The following is a 21,857-nucleotide window of genomic DNA, read 5'->3' as shown; positions in this document are numbered from 1 at the left end:
ATATGTAAGTGTTTGTTAAATAAACACAATCTTATATGAGAAGAAAAAATGACATAATTGATAATTATAAAAAAAACTTTTAATTGTTAAATGATGTTCAACTTCAACTCTACCACTAAAATAAGCAAACTGCAAATGTTTAACATTTAATTGATAATATTACTGCTATCTACATTTGTATTTCAACTAAAAAACTTACAGCTCAGAAAAAGGAATACTAGTGAAATAAATCATTAGTATAAAAAATAGAATATTTAGTAGAAAATTGTTTTTGTTGTTTTTATATAAGTGATATATTTTGTTTATAGTTAAAGTATAATACTGAAATATAAACTGCTAGCGTTTAATAATTTTAACTATCAGAAACAATAATTAGTTGATTTTTTAGATTTCAGTTATCAAAAGAAACTCAATTTGATATACTTACATGTAATTTCTACTTATTTTTTATTAAGAAAAATTAAAAAAAAATAGTTTGTTTGTATAAGTAAAAATTCATAAAGTTTTAGTAAACAATATATGTTATACTAATTTTTAAATTTATATATAAACAATCTTTGCGGACCTCTATATAGTTCTATACAAACTAATTCAATTTATTAGGCAAAACAATTGTTCTATAATAGTTTTAAACATTTATATATTGTACTTATTTTTAGTATTCAGCTTTAACTTGATGGTTTTTGCTTAAAATTTCACTGAGTAATATTATCAGACAAATTATGTTAAACTAAAGTCGTGTTAAAAAATACTTAAAGTCAAAGTTTAAGATCTAATGGAGTTTTTTTTTATAACAAAACGTTTCATTTATCTTGTAGCTTACAGAAAACTATTAACACTTGAAAAAAAAGATTATTATTTAATGTCGACAATACAATGTAAACTTTAAATATTTTATAACTTTCTCATAAACTGTACAAACAGGTTTAGAATTGAGAAAACAGTTGCAACTGCTTTGTAGAAGTAACTTTGTTTAAGATATGATGGTTAGCTAAGACTAAGATAAACATAACAATGTATTTTTATAAATTGAATTTATTTTTTCTATACTTACTTTAGTAGTTTTTTGGAAACATTTTCTAACTACTAAATTAGCCATCAGTTATTTAAACCTTTAGTCCGTTTAATAACAAAGTTTGTTATGAATAGAATTGAATTTGTCAAAAAAATCATGTTACCATGACAACGTACATATTACTTTTTAATATGTATAAAAGATAGTTTTAAATGACAATCGCTAAAAATGAAAGCATAAGTTAAAAATGTAGTTTAAGGAAGCTTCTATTTTAAGAATAAAAGTAATAAAATTGCACAACGAAACTAAGTTGTGTTTTATGAAAGAAACTTAATTCTTATGACTAAACTCAGGTCGAACAGTTTTTACCATTTGGAAGTTTTAGTTTTTGAAAACAAAAAAATTGCTTGCATAATGTTATTCAGTTCTGTTTAAACGTTCAACAACAATTTTTTTAGTGTCTGGTTAGTTTTTGTTTAGCTTCAGTTTTTTTTTACAAATTATTATTAAAAGTTTTTTAGTTAAAAATTAAACTTACTGTTTTTTGTTTAGAAAGCACAGCTTAATAAAGAAATGATTGTATTTAGCCGTTATATAAACAATACTTTCAGTACTTTTCAGCATAACTTATTTAGACATATTGTAATATAAAACAAACAAATTTTATTCACTTGAAATTTTATATTTCAGTTTACTTTAAGGATACTCTTACAATTGATACATATTGCAAGTAAAATATAAGTAATAATAAAATGCTTTATAATAATTTAAACTTATAGATTTACAATGTTATAAATATAATCACTGTTGTTTTTCAAAAAATATTGTTATTTGAACAAAACAATGTTTTTGTATATTTGACAGTTAAACTTTTGAATTTAAAACTTTTCTTTTCATAGTACGAGTTTTCAAAAGAATAGATTGTATAATGTAGATATATGTTTAGAAATTTAAAATGCTATGTATGAAGAATACTAAAAATGTGAATAATAAACATAGAAATACTGTAATATTCAGCTAGTGTTCTTCCTTTAAAAAAGTATAACAATGTGAAATAACTATATGCAAACCAATTTTTTCTATTTCGTTTTAAATGCGTTAAGGAAGTTTTAATTGCGACTTTTCAACTTGTATGCTAATATTTTTCTAATTTAAACAATCATTTTCATTAAGATTATATCAAGGACGGTTGTTGATCAGAATTTGTATTAGTTATATTTCGTTTTAAACTTTACTGAGATAAGTTTAACAATTATTTAACTAGTTAAAATACTATTAGTTTAAAAAACACTGTCATAATTTATAACATTTGAAAACAATTTAGTGTGGTTTTAGTTGTTATAGTTGTAAATAAAGTACTTTAATTTTAGTTTAGCGCATATATATTTTTTGAACATGTTTGGTTTTAGTATACATAAATAAGTTAGTCATACGGAAATACTTTACTACAAAGTGTGATGCTAAGCAGAACTAAACTTACGCAAAAAAACTAAAACAGTTTAGCTAAATCAACTGTGTTTTTAATGACTAAACTCATGCCATGGAAGTGGTAAAAAATAAACTTTTTTTGTACATTAATATGAGTTAATTTAATTCTTCAGATTATTGACTAATATTATAATCAAATTACTAATAAAGTAGCTAAAGGAAATATTACAAGTGTTTTTTTTTAGAAATAACCATCGAGATTATTAAGTGTTTGTCGAAAAAAATGTTTGCTTATTATTGTATTACAAATACTTTTTTGCAAGTAGAAACGAAAGTTTTTGATAGTCAATTAAATTTTAAAAGCATTTGTAATAAACTTAGAGGCTGTTAATAATTTAAATAAACCAAAACGTTTTCTTCAACTCATGATTAGTGTTTAGTTAAATTATACATTTTGTTATAACTACTCATCAGTACCATACTAACTTTTTCAGGTTAATAATTTTAATTTTTAAGTAACGTAAGCTGCTTCTAACAAACTAGAAAACTGTAGTTCAATAAGAAAATGACCGAGGACAGCCATTGGAAGGAAACAAGCTATAAAATGCAACAAATGGTACTGAGGAAATTTCAATGCCTAAATCTCATTGTTATAAACAATTAGACAATTTATTTATCTTTAAACCCTACTTTGCAGTATAACTATTTATGGTAGAAACTTTATAACGTTGATTTCACATGTGAAAAAATGCTTATAACTTGCCATTTTTCGTTAAAAGATCAACAGTCGATAACAATTTTCCAAATATGATTGCAACAAACAATTTGCATGAGGAATTTTGTTACTTCTGCTGTCTTTTTCAGCAATTTCTTGCTTTGATGACGCCTAATCTTGACGAGAAGCGGAAATTGTAGAAGCAAAAGAAAGAATTATATTTCTTTATAAAACAAATTAAACAATTTAAATTTCATATTTCAGATAAATTTCAAATATAGAACTGAAGCAAATAGTAAACTCATCTTTGTGTTGGTTACTTATGTAAAGACTTTTTTCGTTTAAAATTTTAACTTTATTTGCTACTTAAGCTTAGTTTAGTATTTGTGGTTTTATAAACTAACTATTTTGTTATTTTATTTGTTCCGCCTAACGATTAGTTGTTTTACAGTGTGCTAATTGGCATATCTTACCTTGATATTAGTTTATTTTTATTGGTTTTTGTACATCCATTTAAAAAAATCAAAGTCATACGTTTCTTACACATATGCATTCATATTTCTAATAAGATCTAAAGTTTTTTCGTGGTTTTTATAAGTAAATATGTAAATAATTTCTATTCAAACGTGTTTTTAAAACTCACAATGAAAGATGATTTTTTTTGTTTTTATAAGATACGAAAATTTCTACTAACTTATAAACATTTGGGTATATTCAAAATGATTTTTATCGATGTTTTATATAAATTTTAAAGCTGTTTCCCTAAAAGTTTTAGTTCTTATTTTATTGAATTGTTTTTTGTTGTCATAATATAATGTTTTTTTAAATCCTTATCTTCTGTAATTGTTTGTTTAAAATTGTTTTTCTTCTTAAGCGTTTTATAATTAACTAATAGAACAATTAAACGTTTAAATTTAAACAATAGGCAAAGAATAAAGGAAGGAGAAAATTATCCTGGTTCCGTTTTGTTATATTTATACTTTTGAGAAACTGTTTTGTGCAATTATGTGGTTTGTAAATAAACATACACCAGCTTTGAAATGATTTTTTTCTTTTATTAACTTAAATGTTTATGTTATTTGTTTGTTTTGTTTGAAAGAGAAAAAATGCAAGTTGCTTATTTAAAACGTGAACTGTACAATAGTAAATTGAAAAAAATATTTTATTAAGTAGGAAAATTTTGAAACAGACAATAATTTCTCACTTAAAATTCTACATTAAATCTTTGTTTTTATCAAAAAAAAAAGTTTCAAATATTTTTACAGTAGTTATATTTTACATACACTTATAAATAATGTAAATGAAACACTTCATATTAAGTGATTTTAACTATGTAAAAAAATGATTAACATTGTTTTTATTAAATAAATTCATCATAACTTGCTAACTCATTATTATTATGACTTTATACTAGTTACTATTAAAAAAAATTAAAAAACTAAAAAGTTCAAATACGCAATACAATATTATCACGTTGTTTTATTAAATTCTCTTAAAATAAAAATACTTACGTAGTATACAACATAAATAGTGCACGCTTTAATTTTTTTTTAAGTATACTGCTGACTTTCAATAATTGAAAATGGAATTGATTGTACTTTTTATTAATTGATAGAACTTTTTTTAAACTCAGAAACAATGAATTTAAAGTACAATGGTATTATGGTCATTAGAAATTATTTGCATAGAGTAACTACTAAGTTGTACAATTAATACAATTAAGTATGGTTTGTGTAAAATAAAATTGTTAGCTTGGATTAATCAAATAAAAAAAATATGTTATAAATATCAACATTATAACTAAAACCTTTAATGGCTAATCAAATTTACTAGTTTAAAAACTTTCTTTATCAATGGCTACAGCTATTTGTTAATTATTTTAAACTAAAAGTAATTGCGTTTTTTTACTTAATACAAAGCTTTCTTAAAAATAATAAAATCAAGTGTTTAAATACAATGCTTTGTATATTTTCACTTACAGAAAAATAATTAAATTTTAAGATTTATTTTGCTTATTAGATAAAACAAAAATCTTTAGAAATTAAAGATTATTTAAGAGCTGTTATAAAACATTTTTTTAAAACTATAATAATAGATTAATTTGTTAAACTTTCTAATGAAAGCATTTCGTATCATACTTTAATATTTTTGCTTTTGATCAAGAAACAATCTTTTTATTTCATAGGTTTTCTTCATTATAAGTAAATTTTAAGTCTAAGAATTTTTCTACTATAAACATGCTGACTAAACAATAAAAATAATAAAATATAGATCAATCAATTTATAAAAAGTAAGTTAAGTAAACTAAAGTTTAGAATTAAATTCAATGGCATTTGCAAAATTACTTTAAATATGATGTTAATTAAGTAAACGAATCTATTTTGTTTAAATTAAATCAATATATACCATAAAAAAATGTAAGATGAGGTCGTTGGAACACATTAGGAAAAAGAAAATGTATCAAAGAATTTTAAAAAAAGCATTACAAACAGTAACTAGAGTAACGACTGTATATAACATTGACAGCTAACTTAAAAGAAGTTAACATACAAGCTTAAACATTTAGTAACTCAGTAAACAAAAATACTTTGTTTTTGTTTTTTTGTATTTAATTAAATATTTTTATCTAATAGTTACTTCACTTAAACTTTTGCTTGAATTATAATGACTAAAGATGAGAACACTTGACATTATACAAATGATAACATTCGACTGAAGATAAGAACATAATCTCACTTGAAAAAATAAAACTTTTCGAAAAAAAGTATTTTGATAATTTTCTTAATACAGAATAAATACAAAACTCTATTATTAACTATATTTTAAAACATTTGGAATTTATTAAATTTAAAAAACTCTTTAACAGTCTATGAGATTTTTAAAAGATAAACATTTTTCGACAAAAGAAAAATTTGAAACAAACAAAAAAAGGTTGTTTACAAAATTCATAGTTTTTTTCAACTAAGTTTTAATTTTCAAGGTCACTTTTTACGATATTAAATAACATTATAATAATCAAATAAACTTAAAAGTATTTGTCATACGATTTGTATGTTTAATGATGTTAACGCCTTCTTGACAATCGTAACTATAAAACATAAACTTTAAGAGCTCTTTGAAATATATTCAAAAAAAAGCTAAAAAACTTTTTCAAACTTTTTCGTCTTTATCGAAATCCTCTAGTTGATAACGTGTTATTTTGTTTTTTAACTAGCATATACTTTTATTGCTTATTTATAGTTATTAACAGGCAAGTTTGCGTTTTTAGTTTATTAAATAAAAAAGTACAGTGGTAACAACATCAGGTCGTTTGAAAAAAAAAACACTAATTAAATTTAATTTTTTGATAGCTTTTGTGACTTAACTATTTCCAAATGTCTTTTATAGCAAAAGAATAAAGTTAACATTAAACAAATATCTTATTGTTTATAACAAATCAAACCAAGTTGAACTGAAATCAAAAGTTTCATATACTTCATTTCATGTCGGTAAAAGCAACCATAACATACATTTTTTAAGAAAAAAACTATGAAAAAAAAAAAAACATTTTTGCTTTTAATACTGAAGTTTAAAATAGCGAATTTTAGTTTGTAGTATGTATTTATCAATAAAATAATTTGTATAAAAAAACAATAGAATAATGTTTTTCTACTAAAAATTAACCAAAAAATGAATAAAGCTAAATGAATTAGATTTTTATTAATTTTAATTAAAAAAAAAAGCATTCCTTAAGTAAAACAAAATGTTTGTTTTGAAAAGTTAACGAGAAAACTAGAAAATAATTTTTAAGGAAAATAGCCGGAATGAAATTAGTTTAACCGTTAATGTGTTTGTATTATAGATAATGTATTTACTTTGAACTTAATATTTTACCAAGAATAAACAAAATATCTTGGTCGTTAACAAACACAACAAGTTTTTGGATTAAATAAATAGCATAATCTTTAACAACAAACTATATTACATCAAAAATATCAAACTTTTTTAGTCAAAACTAAAAAAGTCATAATTTAAACTGTTTTTTATCAACTATAATACTCTAGTTAAAACTATAGTTCAAGCTAAAAGTTTTACACAAACAAATTTTAATACAAAGTATGTTTAAATTTTTTATTTAGATTAAGCCATAAATACATTTAAATGCCAAAAAGCTTTAAAATGATATTTAAAATAATTTATTTTGAAAACAAAACTAAAAGGTTTGAAATGAAAACACAGCATAGCCTCGATATAATGTCATGTTCAAACTGTTTTATGTGTTTCAAACAGTATAGTTGTAACGAAACTAAACAACTAAAGCATACCCAAACAGTACACAAGCATTTTATGATGCTGCTATATCATATTCGTGAGTCTCGGTTCTACCTGTTTTTTATAAAAAACTATCATAGAAACAATATTAAAAATACATATTTGCTACAACTTATAATATATCCAAGATTTTGTTTTTAGTCTAAACATAAAAATTTATTTTATTATTAGCTTATTTTATAACACCAATTAACATTATAATCAAATATTTTACAATAACGTTATTAGTTAACGATCGTTTTAACAAATTATAACTTTACTTTTAAACTACAAAACAAAGTTTAAAAAAGTAAAACTAGAATCATTAAAGTAAATATATTGTTATATGTGCTTGATGAACTCAAAAACTTGAAAAAAAAAGTTATATTTTTGTCGAAAAAATTATATAAATACCAACAAACTTTCAACAAGGTAAGCTCCGTTGTCGTTCCCGCTTGAGCTCGGAACATTCCCGTATGTGGCAGGTTTGTCCTTCCTCGGTACTGGCGGGGGAACGTCACTGTCAGAAGACTTGTAACCCGGCAAAGTCTGGCTGAAAGGAGTGGGTTGTCTTGATCTCGGTAGCTTGTTCTTGTCATAGTTTGGAAATGTTGAAGATGGAGGTGAGTTTGGTGGTGGGAGCGGGGGAGGTGTGCGCTTCGGAAGGCCCTTGTACGTTTGTAATTCTTTATGGGGGGCAGGGGGAAGCGGTTCGTCGTTGTTGGGTAGAGTTACGTAGATTTCTTCTGGTAGTGTTTTCATTAAAAACATTAAGTCAGTAATATGAGTTGTTAAATTGCTTAAGTCAATATACAATTCTAATAACTGTTTTCCTAAACCTTACATTAAGTTGTTTAATATAGCTAATTAACTGTTCTTTTATCAAACGTACGATAATTTATTTTAAGCTTCTTTTAATAACTTTTTTTATTTATAACCTTTTTAAAATATAGTATAAAGCGTAAACAAAGAGATACATAAATTTATTTTATTCTCTATATACTCTTTTTAAGCGTACTTACTTACCTAAGCTTATAACGCTGTAAACATTATTTGTTGATATATATAAGTTATGAATCTGCATAACCCAATATTAAAAGTGATTAGATTTAAAATTTAAATATAAAAGTGAAACATTAGAAAAAGCAGAAAAAGCATATAATTTACGTACTTGCTGAATAAAAAAAACACGTAACACATTAACAAATTGTTTTACAAAATAAGGCATAAAAACACTATATTTTTTTTTAAACAACACAATTACCTTCATCTTTTTTGTCCTCTTTAGGCTTTTTTGGCTTCATACTTAAGTAAACAGTCCTCCAAAAAGACTTTTTCTTTTCTTTTTTCGGCTCAATAGAAAACGTTTCAATATTCGTTTCGTAGGTTTGATCATTCGAAGGTTTGGTTTTCGTAGCGTTTGGTGTTTCTACAGTTCGTTTCGTCGGTTGAGGTTGTTTATTTCTGCACTTGCCACACAGCACAATCACAACGATCACAAGTACAGCACCACCCACGCTACATCCGATGATCAGGCCGAGATTCGGCTCCTCCTCTTTTTTATTCACAACAATCTCGACGTCTATGTACAGTTTTTCTTCGATAAAATAGGATGAAAAAATCTCTACTGTGTAATTCCCAATGTCGCTAAAGATTGCCTAAAAAATATTTTTTAAGAGTTATGTTGTGTTAATCTAAACCTATTATATGTAAACTTTTATAAAGATTATATTAATAGAATACAGTTGGAACATACACCAATTTTTTATAACCACAAAATTAGTTTTTTTTTATAGATAACTCATCTTTAGAAAACTTTACTTTAGAATTGGTTGAAATTTCACAAATTTGTGTTCTGTTTTCATCAAAAGTTGATTTAAGACTGCTTTCTAAATTTTCTGCCACAACTAAAAAATGTTTGTATTTGTATGTATCAAAATAATGACAAATTATCTTAGGTCGTTAATATATAGAAAAATATTTTGTTGTAAATTTTAAATTTAAAGTACTTAATTATACTATTATACTGTAATAATCAAATATTAATTCAATTAAAAAACATTTCAAAAGTATTACTTAATAAAAACTTTTGTTAATTTTAAAGTCTCTGAAAAAAATAAACAACCATAAGTGTTTTTTTAAAGTTCTAAAACTCTAACCTATTTGTTCTATTTGTATTTTCAAAGTACAAAATTATAACTAAAGCGGCAAATAAGTCAAGTTATAGTTGTTAAAGCTAGCTTACCTACTGTTGTGTATTCCGCTTTTGGGTTGGAATAAAACTCGAAAGTGCACTTGCCAATGCTGCCTTCTACAAATTTGCAAGTAACTGGCGTATTTTTGTCTGTATCTGATTTGTTTTGTCTTGGTGGAACTAAAAAATTAATTAACTGTAAATTATTGTTTTATAAATGAAAACTTTAAAACTTGTTTAGTTATAATTTAAGTTTTGTCAAGCAATAACTTGATTTTATTTGGAATATATATTTATTTGTAAGCAATTAGTTGCGAAGATTTTTTTTGAGTATATACTTTGAACTTTGTCAACACATTAAAAAAAAACAAATGTTTTAGTTTTCATTAAAATTTACAAAAAATCACGTTTTAAATTTGGCAAAGTAAAAACAAATAAAATAAAGAATGATTTTATTCACATATTTAGTTTTGTGGAATTTTTTAAATGTTTTAAACAGATAGCGTCGATAACTAATAGTAATGATCAAAAACGTTTATTAACTTATTAACAAATGTATAATTTGAAAAGTTTATAATTTACAGTTTTTTTTACTTATAGAATTTTTTTTTTCAACTTACACAAAACATCGATAACAATTTCTTCAGAGTAACTTTCTTGTATATTACTGTTTTCATTTGAACTAAGGGGATTTTCGGCTTTGCACTTCATTATTTTTCTATCTAGTTCTATTTCAGCTGTAATTTCATACTTTGGATTACTCTGTTTTAAAAATTAAACTTTTTTATAACATTGTTTTTAATAATTAATTTATAACTTTTATTTTAATAATTCTTCAAATTATAATTATTTAAAGTATTTGTAACGTTGTTTTTTGTTAACTTAGATTTTTATACCTTAGCTTTCGTACGTATTTATCAGGTACAAAATAAACAATTTTGCGATAAAAAGCTGAATAACTCGTTAAAAATAAACTTTATTGCCATCTACCCAAGTGCTTCTAGTTCAAGTTATGTCTGTTCAAACAAATAAGTTCAAGGTCGCTGATAAACTTTTTTGTGAAAAAATAATTTTTTGAAGAAAGAATATTACTTTAAGTTTTTTAAAGTGTTTTATCAGCTAGACATTTATACACTATATTGAAAATAGTTATATTCAATCAAATGAAGTGTTTGTTAACAATATAATTTTGAAACTAATCCTAATTTACTTAAGCTTGCTATTTTTAGTTAAAACACAAATTAAGAAATAACTGTTTTCAATCAAAACAATACCATTAGTTTAGTTTACACTAAATTTTCGACGTTTTGTTTTTGTAAAATATATTTATATTTTAAATAAGCTTTAGAGGTTAGTAACTTTTTTGGTCAGATGGCCACGCAAAAAATGCTTTATAAGGCCGCGTAATTGAAATTGAAATTATGTAGTTTAAAAGAATTATGTAAAGCAAAATTTTAATGAATTTATCATTTAATTAGTATAAATGTATCCCGAAATTAAGTATATAGTAATAAATAGCAGTTAATCAAAACTAAATTTTATTAGTTTTGCACAACTTTTTTGCTAAATTACGTCAAATGCTTATAACTTGTTTAAGTATACGGAATGATTTTTTCCGTAATTTTATTAGTATGAAAAACAAAAACGGAAATAAATTAAAAAAAAATATTTATTTTTGAATGTTTTATATTGACTTTAAACTAGGCTTCAACTTTGTTAACTTTTAAATATTTTAAAATAAAGTTCTATAAATGAATAAATTAATTAAATAATAGTAATATTCACATAACGAAAACAAACCGATTTTTTTACAGGAACGCCATCTATGAAAAACACAAAGTTATTTGCAGAAGGATTTGAATTTTTTGAAATGCATGTTGCAATAAATGGGTCATTTTCTTTGATAGACGTGTTTGGTATTTCAATTGACACATCAAAAGGAACTGTTTGTTAAAAATGATTATGTAATTAAACGCTTCATTGTATTTAGATAGAATTAGCTTATACTTACTAGGTGCTTTTGCTAAAACTGTTGTTTAAATTTTATTTAAGTTTCTTGAAACTTGTCTTATCAAAAGTAAATAAAATCATTCAACGTAATATAAAAAATGTTATACTATTCATGAAGTACTATTGTAAAAAGTAATTTAATCGTTAATACTTTATACTAGTAGTACTTTAGAAGTTTTAATTTATAAAAGATGGCCTAGTTTGCTTTAATTATTTCTTAAAAAACGTCTATATAGTTAAATTTAATAAAAAAATTTGTTTAGGGTTTAAATTAAAACAAAAATATTAAAACTAATACTTTAACATTATTTTTAATATAATTTGATAAAAATGAGTTATAAAACCTTAAAAACTGTTTTTTAACTTTTTAAAAGTGTTATAATTATATTCAAGTGAAGTCGTTTGCATAAAAACAACTTTAAACATCTAAACAAGGTAAAATTAAAAATGAAACAAAACAATAAAAAAGACCAGAATTTTATGTTAATATAGTTTAAACATTATTAATTTTAGCTATGTCGTTTTTGTTGGTAACCATAATACATCTTCTAGAAAAGTTTCGAAAGCATTTAATTTTTTATTAAGAAATGTACTTAATAAAAATGCTAAATCATTTTTTGTATTCTAACCCTTAAAAATCACATTCATATTATAAGTTGGGCAAAGCGAATGCTTATTAAAACAAAGATATATCTCTTAGTTTGATAAAAAAAAACTTGCTTGAAGTTTCATTTTTTAATACAAGTGTAACGTTGTATTATAATCCAATTGCATAAAAGTACAAAATAGTTTATAACTCTAAGTATGCTAAATTCAAAACATAAATAAATTTGTTGTTTTTGATAACATGTATATGTCTGGAAAGTAAATCTGCAAACAAGAACTGTTTAAAAACAAATTGCTAGACTTGTCTATTTTATCCTTACTTTTGATTTTCCATATTTGCAACTTTACATTCTTAACATTGATAACAAATTTAGTAATTCTATAGTTGTGTAAAATTTATTAGTAATTTTTGTTAGTATTTTAATGGTAGTTAAGGTTTAAGTTTCTGCATTTATTTATTTTTATTAACAATTAATTAAAACAATTGGTATAGTAACTGTTGTTGATAGTCATATTGTTGAAAAATGAATTCTCATACTGATATTAATACATTCATTCTTATATTTTATTCTCTTAAGCAGGATTTCATGTTAATTGATGAGAGAAACGCACAAGTGAGCGCAGCGCAGAGAGGAAAACTAGCCGGAGCCCTGCGACTATAAGGGTCGCAAGTGACTTTGAGGCAGTAACTGTTCCGCCGGTGCTGCTAGGCCCTTCGAGCGGACACGAGAATCTAAAAGTAATTTAAAAGCTAACCAGTTAAGCACCAGAACTGCTCGTTGTTTTCCCATACAGCATCAACACCGCATTTCGTTCCAGTTGAGTTCACGTATTTTTCAAGCACACCTTCATACAGGCAGGTGAAATTGCCAACAGTGTCGTACTTTGCATCGTTGCTAATTACTGTCAGCGGTTTAGTTACAGTGCACTCTGTATATAAGTAAGTTGCTTAGTTTCATAACACAGAAGTGGAAATATTTAACAACGATAAATAAAAATTTGGACGTTTGAAAAATCAAACACAATTTGAAAAAATAAACTTAAAGTGTATTAGCAATGTGATTTCTATAGTTAAAAAAGTTATACATAGTATGATACACATAAGTGCTTTATTAAATTTTATCTGAGGTACTGTTAAAAATGAAATAATATCATTCAAATTTAAACAATTTAAACAATCATTCAAATTTAAATGTATATTTTTTAAAACATTTTTACACTTGGCTTCATTGAAAACTATTTTTTATCTAACATTAAGTACATTAAAACTTAAACAAACAACATAACAACTAAATTAGAAATAAAGCTTGTATTAAAGTTAATAATAAAATAATCAAAGCATTAAGTACGACGTATTGAATTATCGTTGAGCAAGTATACCTTTTAATGATATAAAATAATTTTAAGAGTCTGAAGTGAATTTTCTTGACAACTTTTTAGTAATAAAATTCACGACACTTTTGTAAATAAAAAATCTAAAACCATTGTTACTAACTTTTATTGCCTCGTGTAAAGTTGTAGCTTTAAAAGCTTAAACTACTTAAATGTAGTAAAACTTTACGATCTTTTGAAAATAAAAACAAGTTCAACAACATCTACTGAAAACTAAAGTTTGTACTTTAGTATTTAGCAATAAAAGGGTAGATGTGTTAAAAATTCATCAATTAAAGTATAAAACTGTTTTCTAATTCATGCAAAACTAAAACGCATTGAGGTATTTTTTAGCATAAAAATTATAATTAATAGCCTTAATTTTATTATTTTTATTATCATTATCATTGTTATAACTATTATAAAGATTAATATTATAAAAAACCCACCTTTCACAGTTATCACGACTTCTTGTGATGCCTTGTCTTTCGTACCGTCACCATCAATCACTTTTTCTGCTTCAAACTTCACTATCTTTTGGTCGTCTTCTAACATCAACTCGTTCACCACTTCTAAACTCGATGTTAACTGTGACGTCACATTATTGAAATCACACGTGACAAAAAACAGTTCACTCGCGTCATCGTTGGTGCATTCCGAATCTCTGACTTGTAACTGGACCACGTTGCCACCAAAGTGCCACGTGATGAGGTCTAGCTCATCAGCGTCTGACGTCACAGAATGGTACATGACACCTTTGTATCCGACTGCCCACGTGTGTTGCCCTGGTAACACGGAGTTTTGCAAAGAAACGTCAAGGGATGAGACTGAAAAAAAAAATGGAGTGCTATTGTAACCTGTCAACTATAATTAGTAACAGAGTTAATAGATTTTTAAAGCTAAAGTTTGATTGCTCCTAACAAGCTCCTTTATTACGAACAAAATTTTAACAAAACTATTCTACTTTTGAAAGAAAATACAAACAAACTGATTTTTTTTTATTTTGTGTCAACAACATACTGTACTCAGCTTTATAAATTATTGAGAACGAATAGTATATTTAAATTTTATTTCAACTAATTAGTAGTTACTCCCAAAAATAATATACATATTTCATTTAATCAACTTAAACTCTAATTACTTATATTTTAATACTATTATTATGAACAAATACTTACCTTTAAATAAGACATAGTCGGAAGTTAAAAAGAATAACAACGCTACAAGCTTTGTAGTTCTTGCATTCATTTTTGTTTGAAATCTGAACAAACTTCTCGAAAATTGAAAACAAAAGGCTTCTTTACATTTATGTTTAGTTATCTACAACAACCATGCACTGTAAGAAACATTCGAAATTCACAAAGCGCTTTCGAAGGCAAATATTTACTGGTACGAAAATTGTAAACTTTATCAGCAAGGCGCTTTTTTTATAGTTTGTGCAAACAACTTATGATGCGCTAAAGTTAATTGCGATAAAAAATACCGCCCAAACAACTGTTTGTTGAGGTACATTTAATCTGAAGACTTGTTTGTCTGACTTATTGTAATTCAATTTATTAGAAAGCTTCGACAAAACAGATCTAATGTTTACAATGAAGTAAACAAAAATCAGTTGCTTTGTAAAACGCCTAATTTTGTAAAAATATGTTAAACATGAAAATTAATAGTTTTTTATACCGACAAAAACATAACTAAGTTGATTTAAAAACCAGGACTATGATATTTTACTTGTAAACCAAATTTACTGAGTTTGATATTCATTAACTGTTTTTATTGTCACTTTACTCGTTTATCACCATTTGTTTTAAAAATTGTAACATAATTAGCATATCCCAATTTTTTATACTTATTTTAAGAAAAGTATGCAAAATTTTTTAACATTCACTTTTAAAAAATTAATCAAATAACAATTAACAATCTAAAACTTATTAACTTTAGTCTAAACTGCAATGATAGAAATATTTAAACAACACATGAAAAACTGATTCGTTTTTAATGTAAAAAGAAAAATTACTGATTGAAAAAAGATAAAAATATCATGTTGGCTTTTTAAACAATACGAATATAATAAGTATTAGTTTCGTGTAAACTAACTTTATTCAGTTTGATAGACATTAATGGTTTTAACTTGAAAACTAGTTGGAAATTAGTGTACTAACTTTCTCATCAACACTTATTTTACAAACATTAATAAAACACACACTTTTTGAGTTTTCAAACTTATTGTTTAAACATTGTAAAGCATTTTTTAACTATTTTTTTTCAACAACTCAACAAAAAAAGCTTACATAAGGTCAAAACTCTAAAAAGTTTAAACTAATACACTAATGTTCTGATTAACTGTTTTGTTTTTAATGTAAAAACAAAGGTTTTAAATCCGAAATAATAGCAAAGATCTAATAATTCTTATACTATACGAATCTAATAAGCACAAACTATATCTGATTTTGTAAACTTAAAATTTAAAAAGACTAAAAGTATATATATTAATCACTGTTTACAAACAATCTGCCAACTTTGATGTTGAGTTTTTTAATTTGACACGGTTAGACAAAACGCTGTTTGTTTGCTAACCGCGGAAATAGCTTGTTTTCATGAAAACTAATTGTAACTTGCTTGTTTTGATAATTAAGGTTAAAAAACATTTTTAAATAAAACATTAATGTTAGGGTTTTTTTTTTTAATTATTTTGTTAGCATAACATATTTTTAAAAGTATTTTAACTGCTTTCTGTTAAAAAAGTAAACCGTGTTATACATTAGACTGCTGTTATAAAATTGTATACAGTGGCTTTGCTCTTATATTTTAAAGAAAGCCAAAAGTTAGCAATATTACTCAACAGGTAGCGCATATTTAAAAAGTATCAGTTTAAATTAAAAAAGTTAATTAACAAAAAAACATTGGCTCAAAAGTGCGTTGCGTACTTAACAGATAATGGTTACTTGTGCAGAGGGGAATAACTGTATTATAAATTGAACATGTTTCTGTAATATTAGTATTAAATTAGATTAATGTACATTTGAATTATGACAACTATATTTCTAACTAATCAGATAGTAATAAAAAAATATTTTAAATAAAAGTAAATTTATTTTTAGTAATCTAAAGGTGGTAAAATATGACATCAAACAAAATAATTTACAATAGCTCATTATTTTTAAAGTTTGATTATTCAAAACTTGAACCGTCGTGCACTAAATAGCTTTGTAAAAAGGACAATACTTTATTTGAGGAGAATTATTTACTATAAAACTGTATACACTCTAAACAAAAGTTTAAAGTTTTGAAAATAGTTCTGAAAACAACATATAAACATACTTTTAAGATACAAAACCTATCAATATTAAGAAAGATATACTTTAAATGTTTAATAGTTTACTTTATTAAAGGTTTAATGACGTATAGGAGATATTATTAGTATTTTTCAGTATTTTTTGTGTATTGACTGAATGTGTTAAATATGTTTGAACTCAAAGCAAAACTTTATGAATATATGTAATCTTATTAGTATCAAAACGAATTAAATTAAACTTACATTTATATAGTAAATATTGAAAAAGTACACCAGTAAAAGACATAACTAAGTATTAAGTTTGTTAATGTTATCAACTCGATTAGTATGTAATTCTACATATTTAAAAATATCACCAGAAATGAAGAGTGTAAAATATTTTCAAGTGTAACGCTACGTGTCATTGTGACGTATTAATTGTGACGTTTCTTGTTACGTCATAAAGCGTGACTAATAGTGCATGCCGTAAATAAAATACCTAATCAAGTTTAAATTATTAATGTATAGCTAAATATATTCATTGTAAGCTATTAATATCTTTTAAATAAGTCAAGTTCAAGTAATTATAGTCTGTAAAAACAAGTGAATTTTTTGTTAATAATAGTTGACTAATAAATTTGTTTTATTGAAAGGTTTATTTCAAATTGGAAGTTATTTTTTAGCACAAAATAAAAGTTTTGGGAAGCAATATTTGTATAAAAAAAGTTAAAACTGTTGTTGTTTAGTCAAAGTGTAAATTGAAATTCAAGTTCAACACTTGTTTGTAAGTATATAATAGAGTTTATTTGAAACGTAAGTTCAATGTCAAAATGAAAATCAGTTGCAGTTTAAGTGGAATAAATAGCAGTTAATCTTAATTATTTTGTTTACTTTTATTATTATTTAATGAAATTAATTTCAAAGTACTCAGTAAATTTTACTTACATTTTAAAATTAAAACAAACTTTTGATTTGTTTAAATATTGTCAATTTATAACTTGTAATTTTTTGAAATTATTGTTATACTAAATTAATAATTATTCGTCTTAAAACACGTTTTGAGATATTCATTTATTCTTTTGATAACATTTCGTACCCTCTTGATTTTAAAAAATAAATTAGAACATAATTTGTTAAACACTATAATATGTAATATAAAAGACTTTTTGATGGCTTTGTTTTTAAACAAAGTTAATAAATACTACATTGTGTTATTAACCTAAAAGATTGTAAACTTTTGCTATGAACCTTTTGACTTGAGGGGCTGTACTTAATCCTTTTTATAATAAAATTGTTTTTTACTAATTGACTCAGTATTTAGAATTTATTTTCTGTTTTATAATATTAACTATCAATTAATTATGTAAGTAAAATGTTAAAAAGTTAAGGCTATCTGTTGTTATTCTATTATTATGTTTAACTCGTGTACCTAATATGTTTAAAAAATCAAAGTTTAACTAACAATTGCTAAGAATTGTTGTTTTTTAATTTTGTGCAATAAAATTATGTTAGTCGTATTTAATTTATAATGTTGCAGAGTGCTCATATTAAGTAAGCTGAAGTTGAATTTTTTTCTAACTATGAATGAACTTTAAACTATACTGCAGGGATCGGCAAACTGCGGCCCGCGGGCCAAATGCAGTACTCAAGTCGTTAATCTGCGGCCAGCAAGCTCCTTATCTGTAAGAAATATACATTTAAATAGCAACAAAAATTAAAAATTTTGTAATAAAAACTTACAATTGGGCTCTTAATTAAATAATTACTCTTTGTTAGTGCTCTAAGATTATTTAATTTATCATGTTTTTGATCAAAAATATTTTTTTGCTACTGATTGCTAGAAATTTTTTTAAATAAATCCGGCCCTCAAAGTTTTTTTTTCAAATAAAGCGGCCAGCGAGCAATTTTTCTTCGTAAAATTGGCCCGCGAGTTACATAAGGCTACCGAAATTTGAACTATAGAAATGCAAAAATATTTTTCAATTGAATTTTTTTTATTAAGTAGCTTTATTACATAATTACATATACAACACTTTTACAAAAAAATCAAAAAAAAAAGTATGCATTTTGAATATACATGAATACCACACCATGTATTTTTTTTTGTAAAATCAAGCTCAAATACAACTTTACTTTTCAAACTTTACATTCATTACATGAAAGAACTTCAAAAAAAAGTTTTTATTAGAAAACTATGTATGGAAAGTAAATGTGCACAAGCAGTGGAATTTATACTTTTAAATATTTTAATGCTAAATCTTGTATGCGTATGTATAAAGTCAAGTGCAAATTCAATAAGCTTTTACATTTAAGCTGTTTATTATAATTTAAAACATTAAAACATAAACACAATATATGGCGAGTTGTTCTGAATTAATAAAAAATAATGATTAGCTGTTTTTTCCATCTCATAAAATTAATAGTTTTAAATATCTTTAAAAATTCTTATGCATTTCAGTTTATATATAAAGTCAAGTTCAAATCCAATAAGCTTTTCAAACTTCCCATTGAACTTTAAACTTGAATATGTTATGCAGCAAGTTGTTTTCGATTGAATAATCATGTATAGAAATTGCGGGCAATTTCACGCATGGGTGATTTTCTGAGCGTAATACGAAAATAACCGGCTTTAAAGTATCATGAGCTTGCACGCAGATACAGGAAACAGATAGCGAAATTGAAAACAAAGTTGCAAAACATTTTTTTTGTAGTGATAGTTTTTAATTTTAGTAATAATTCAATAACAAACAAAAATTATGTTTTTTTGTGAAGAATGTTTAAAAGCAAGAAAAATATAATGACCTCGTAAAGTTTATTCACGCGTTTAAATGCTTGTTGGTAGAATAAAAACATTTTTTTATTTCAATGCCAGTTTAGTTTATTTAAATACATTTTGATTTTCTTAAGTTTAAAATAAATTTACAAGCAGATAAACAGTGAATAGTAAGTTTGTAAAAATCTGTATATTTTTGTTATGTACTTTTAACAGCAAACTTAGTTTTTAGCAAGTATTAATATTCGTAAATAGTAAATACTCTTTTGATGACCATGTTTAAAGCAAATAAAAAACAAACATTGCTTTGCTATAAAATTCTTTTTTAAATGTTAAACAACAAACAAAATAAACAAAGTCTGTTTTGATATATCGAATATGGTTGATTAAAGCTTAAAGCTTTAAAATATTAAGAGTCTTACTACAAAAAATTCAAGCACAAGTTTTTGTAGCAAGTTTTGTAACAAGTTTTGTTAGTATTCTTTTAAAAGCTTTGTAAGTATGGTTGAATTGTGCTATTTTTTAAATACTATATAAACGAAGCATATCAATATGTTATTGTCACAAAGTAGTCCTCCCATTTACACTTAAAATAGTTATGTACTGTTGATGTTATATTTAGACCTTAAGTAGATTATTATCAGCTTATTTAAAGAATAAGCTTAGGCATTTTGATTTTTATCTTCACATCGATTTGTAATAAAATCACCAGTTACAGACCTAAATCCATAAATAAACTTACTTTTATCCATAAGTTTATTCTGCTTAAGTTTTGTTTAAAAATTGCATTGTTACGTAGTTAGTGCGGGTTAATTTGTACGAAAAAATTGTTATTTAATTTTTTGTAACTTTTGTTTACTTTTTTGTTATACATTTTTAAAATTGTAAATGTTTTAATCGTAAAACAAACAAATTTTTTTAGTCCTAAATTCTTTTACTTTTAAATAGTTTCATGTTATTTAGTTAGGTTTAAAACAAATAAAACAAAGTTATGGAAAAAATAACCTAGATAAAAATAACAAACAAAAATATGGTATTGTACTGGTCATTGGACGAAGAAAAAAGACTGATAAGATCAAAAGAAAGATTGAGAAACAACAAATCGGATCTGTTAAAGTTCATAACGGACAGGCTACAAGTTTCTGTTACAACATTAGGTAAGCAAATTTTCTAGGTGTACTTTTGAACTTAAACAGACTTTTTAGCAAGCATAAAAGTATAAAAAAAAATCAAAAAAAAGCTTTATTGGAAGTCACTATTTTTGACTTTAAGTAGACACACTTAAGAACTAAACTTAATAATATTTAACATACACTTGTTAAAAATAATTTAGATATTGTGTAAGGGAGGAATATTTTCAAATAAAAGTGTTATAACTGTTAACGCATATTGTTTATCAAACCTATACACATTAATTACAGCAATTTATTTAAAATTACAGGTATTAAAAGCATGCTATGCAGAATGAACGGAGCAATCAGGCGACTGGACAGTGACAAAACACTTTTAAAAGCCAAGAAAAAGTTACTGGAAGGAAGCAACAACTGGTTCGATTCCATGAAAGAATTGCATTTGTTTTTCCTGTACCTGGAAAATAAATTTGAGCGGGAATTTTTGATCGAGGACGACGCTTCGGACGCGGACTTGTACTACGAGGTCGACCCCGTTGGAAACTTCAGGGTTTACAGGGTTTGTCAGCGGCTTCTGGTCCAAACTGTTGTGGACACGAAGGCTGTTCTGGTTTCGTGGGCCGGATTGATGTTGGACAGCGAGTTTCGATCGGAACACGAGGACATTGTAAACCTGAAAAATCAGCTAGAAAACCATGAAAGTGTGAACGCTGACGATGAAAACAACACTTGTTTAAATCAAGAAGCATTGGAGAAACTGTTCCAAACTGAAAACAGTTTTATAAACGTCGCTGAGAAAAACTACTTTGATCATTTTGACCAATCTAAAAGCATACGGTTTAAAGTTTGAGTTTTTAAATAGTTATCACGTTTTAAGTTTTTTATGTTCGTTTTTTTAAATTATTTTATTATATTAATGTTTTTTAAGTACAAAGCTCTTAAGTATTCAAACATTTCATATCTTAAACCTTAAAGAGTTGCTTTTTTGTAAAACTTTATAATTAAATAATAAAACACTTGAAGCTTCATAATACTTGTTTTTTTTTCAATAATA

The 21,857-nt window shown here is 24.8% G+C and overlaps 1 protein-coding gene across 1 annotated transcript; it reads left to right on the top strand.

Annotated features, from left to right (window-relative positions):
* The first annotated feature begins 20,648 nt into the window (after window positions 1-20,648).
* Window positions 20,649-21,653, top strand: LOC145841938 (uncharacterized). The gene is made up of 2 exons (XM_082949252.1): window positions 20,649-20,830; window positions 21,115-21,653. The coding sequence occupies exons 1-2, from the start codon at window positions 20,704-20,706 to the stop codon at window positions 21,651-21,653; spliced, it is 666 nt and encodes a 221-aa protein (XP_082805378.1). The 5' UTR covers window positions 20,649-20,703.
* The last annotated feature ends 204 nt before the right edge of the window (window positions 21,654-21,857 follow it).

Source organism: Thalia democratica, chromosome 1, assembly GCF_965202585.1.
Source record: "Thalia democratica chromosome 1, ktThaDemo2.hap1.1, whole genome shotgun sequence".
Classification (NCBI taxonomy): domain Eukaryota; kingdom Metazoa; phylum Chordata; class Thaliacea; order Salpida; family Salpidae; genus Thalia; species Thalia democratica.
The sequence above is the reverse complement of the archived record's forward strand: the minus strand, read 5'-3'. Positions and strand labels throughout refer to the sequence as shown.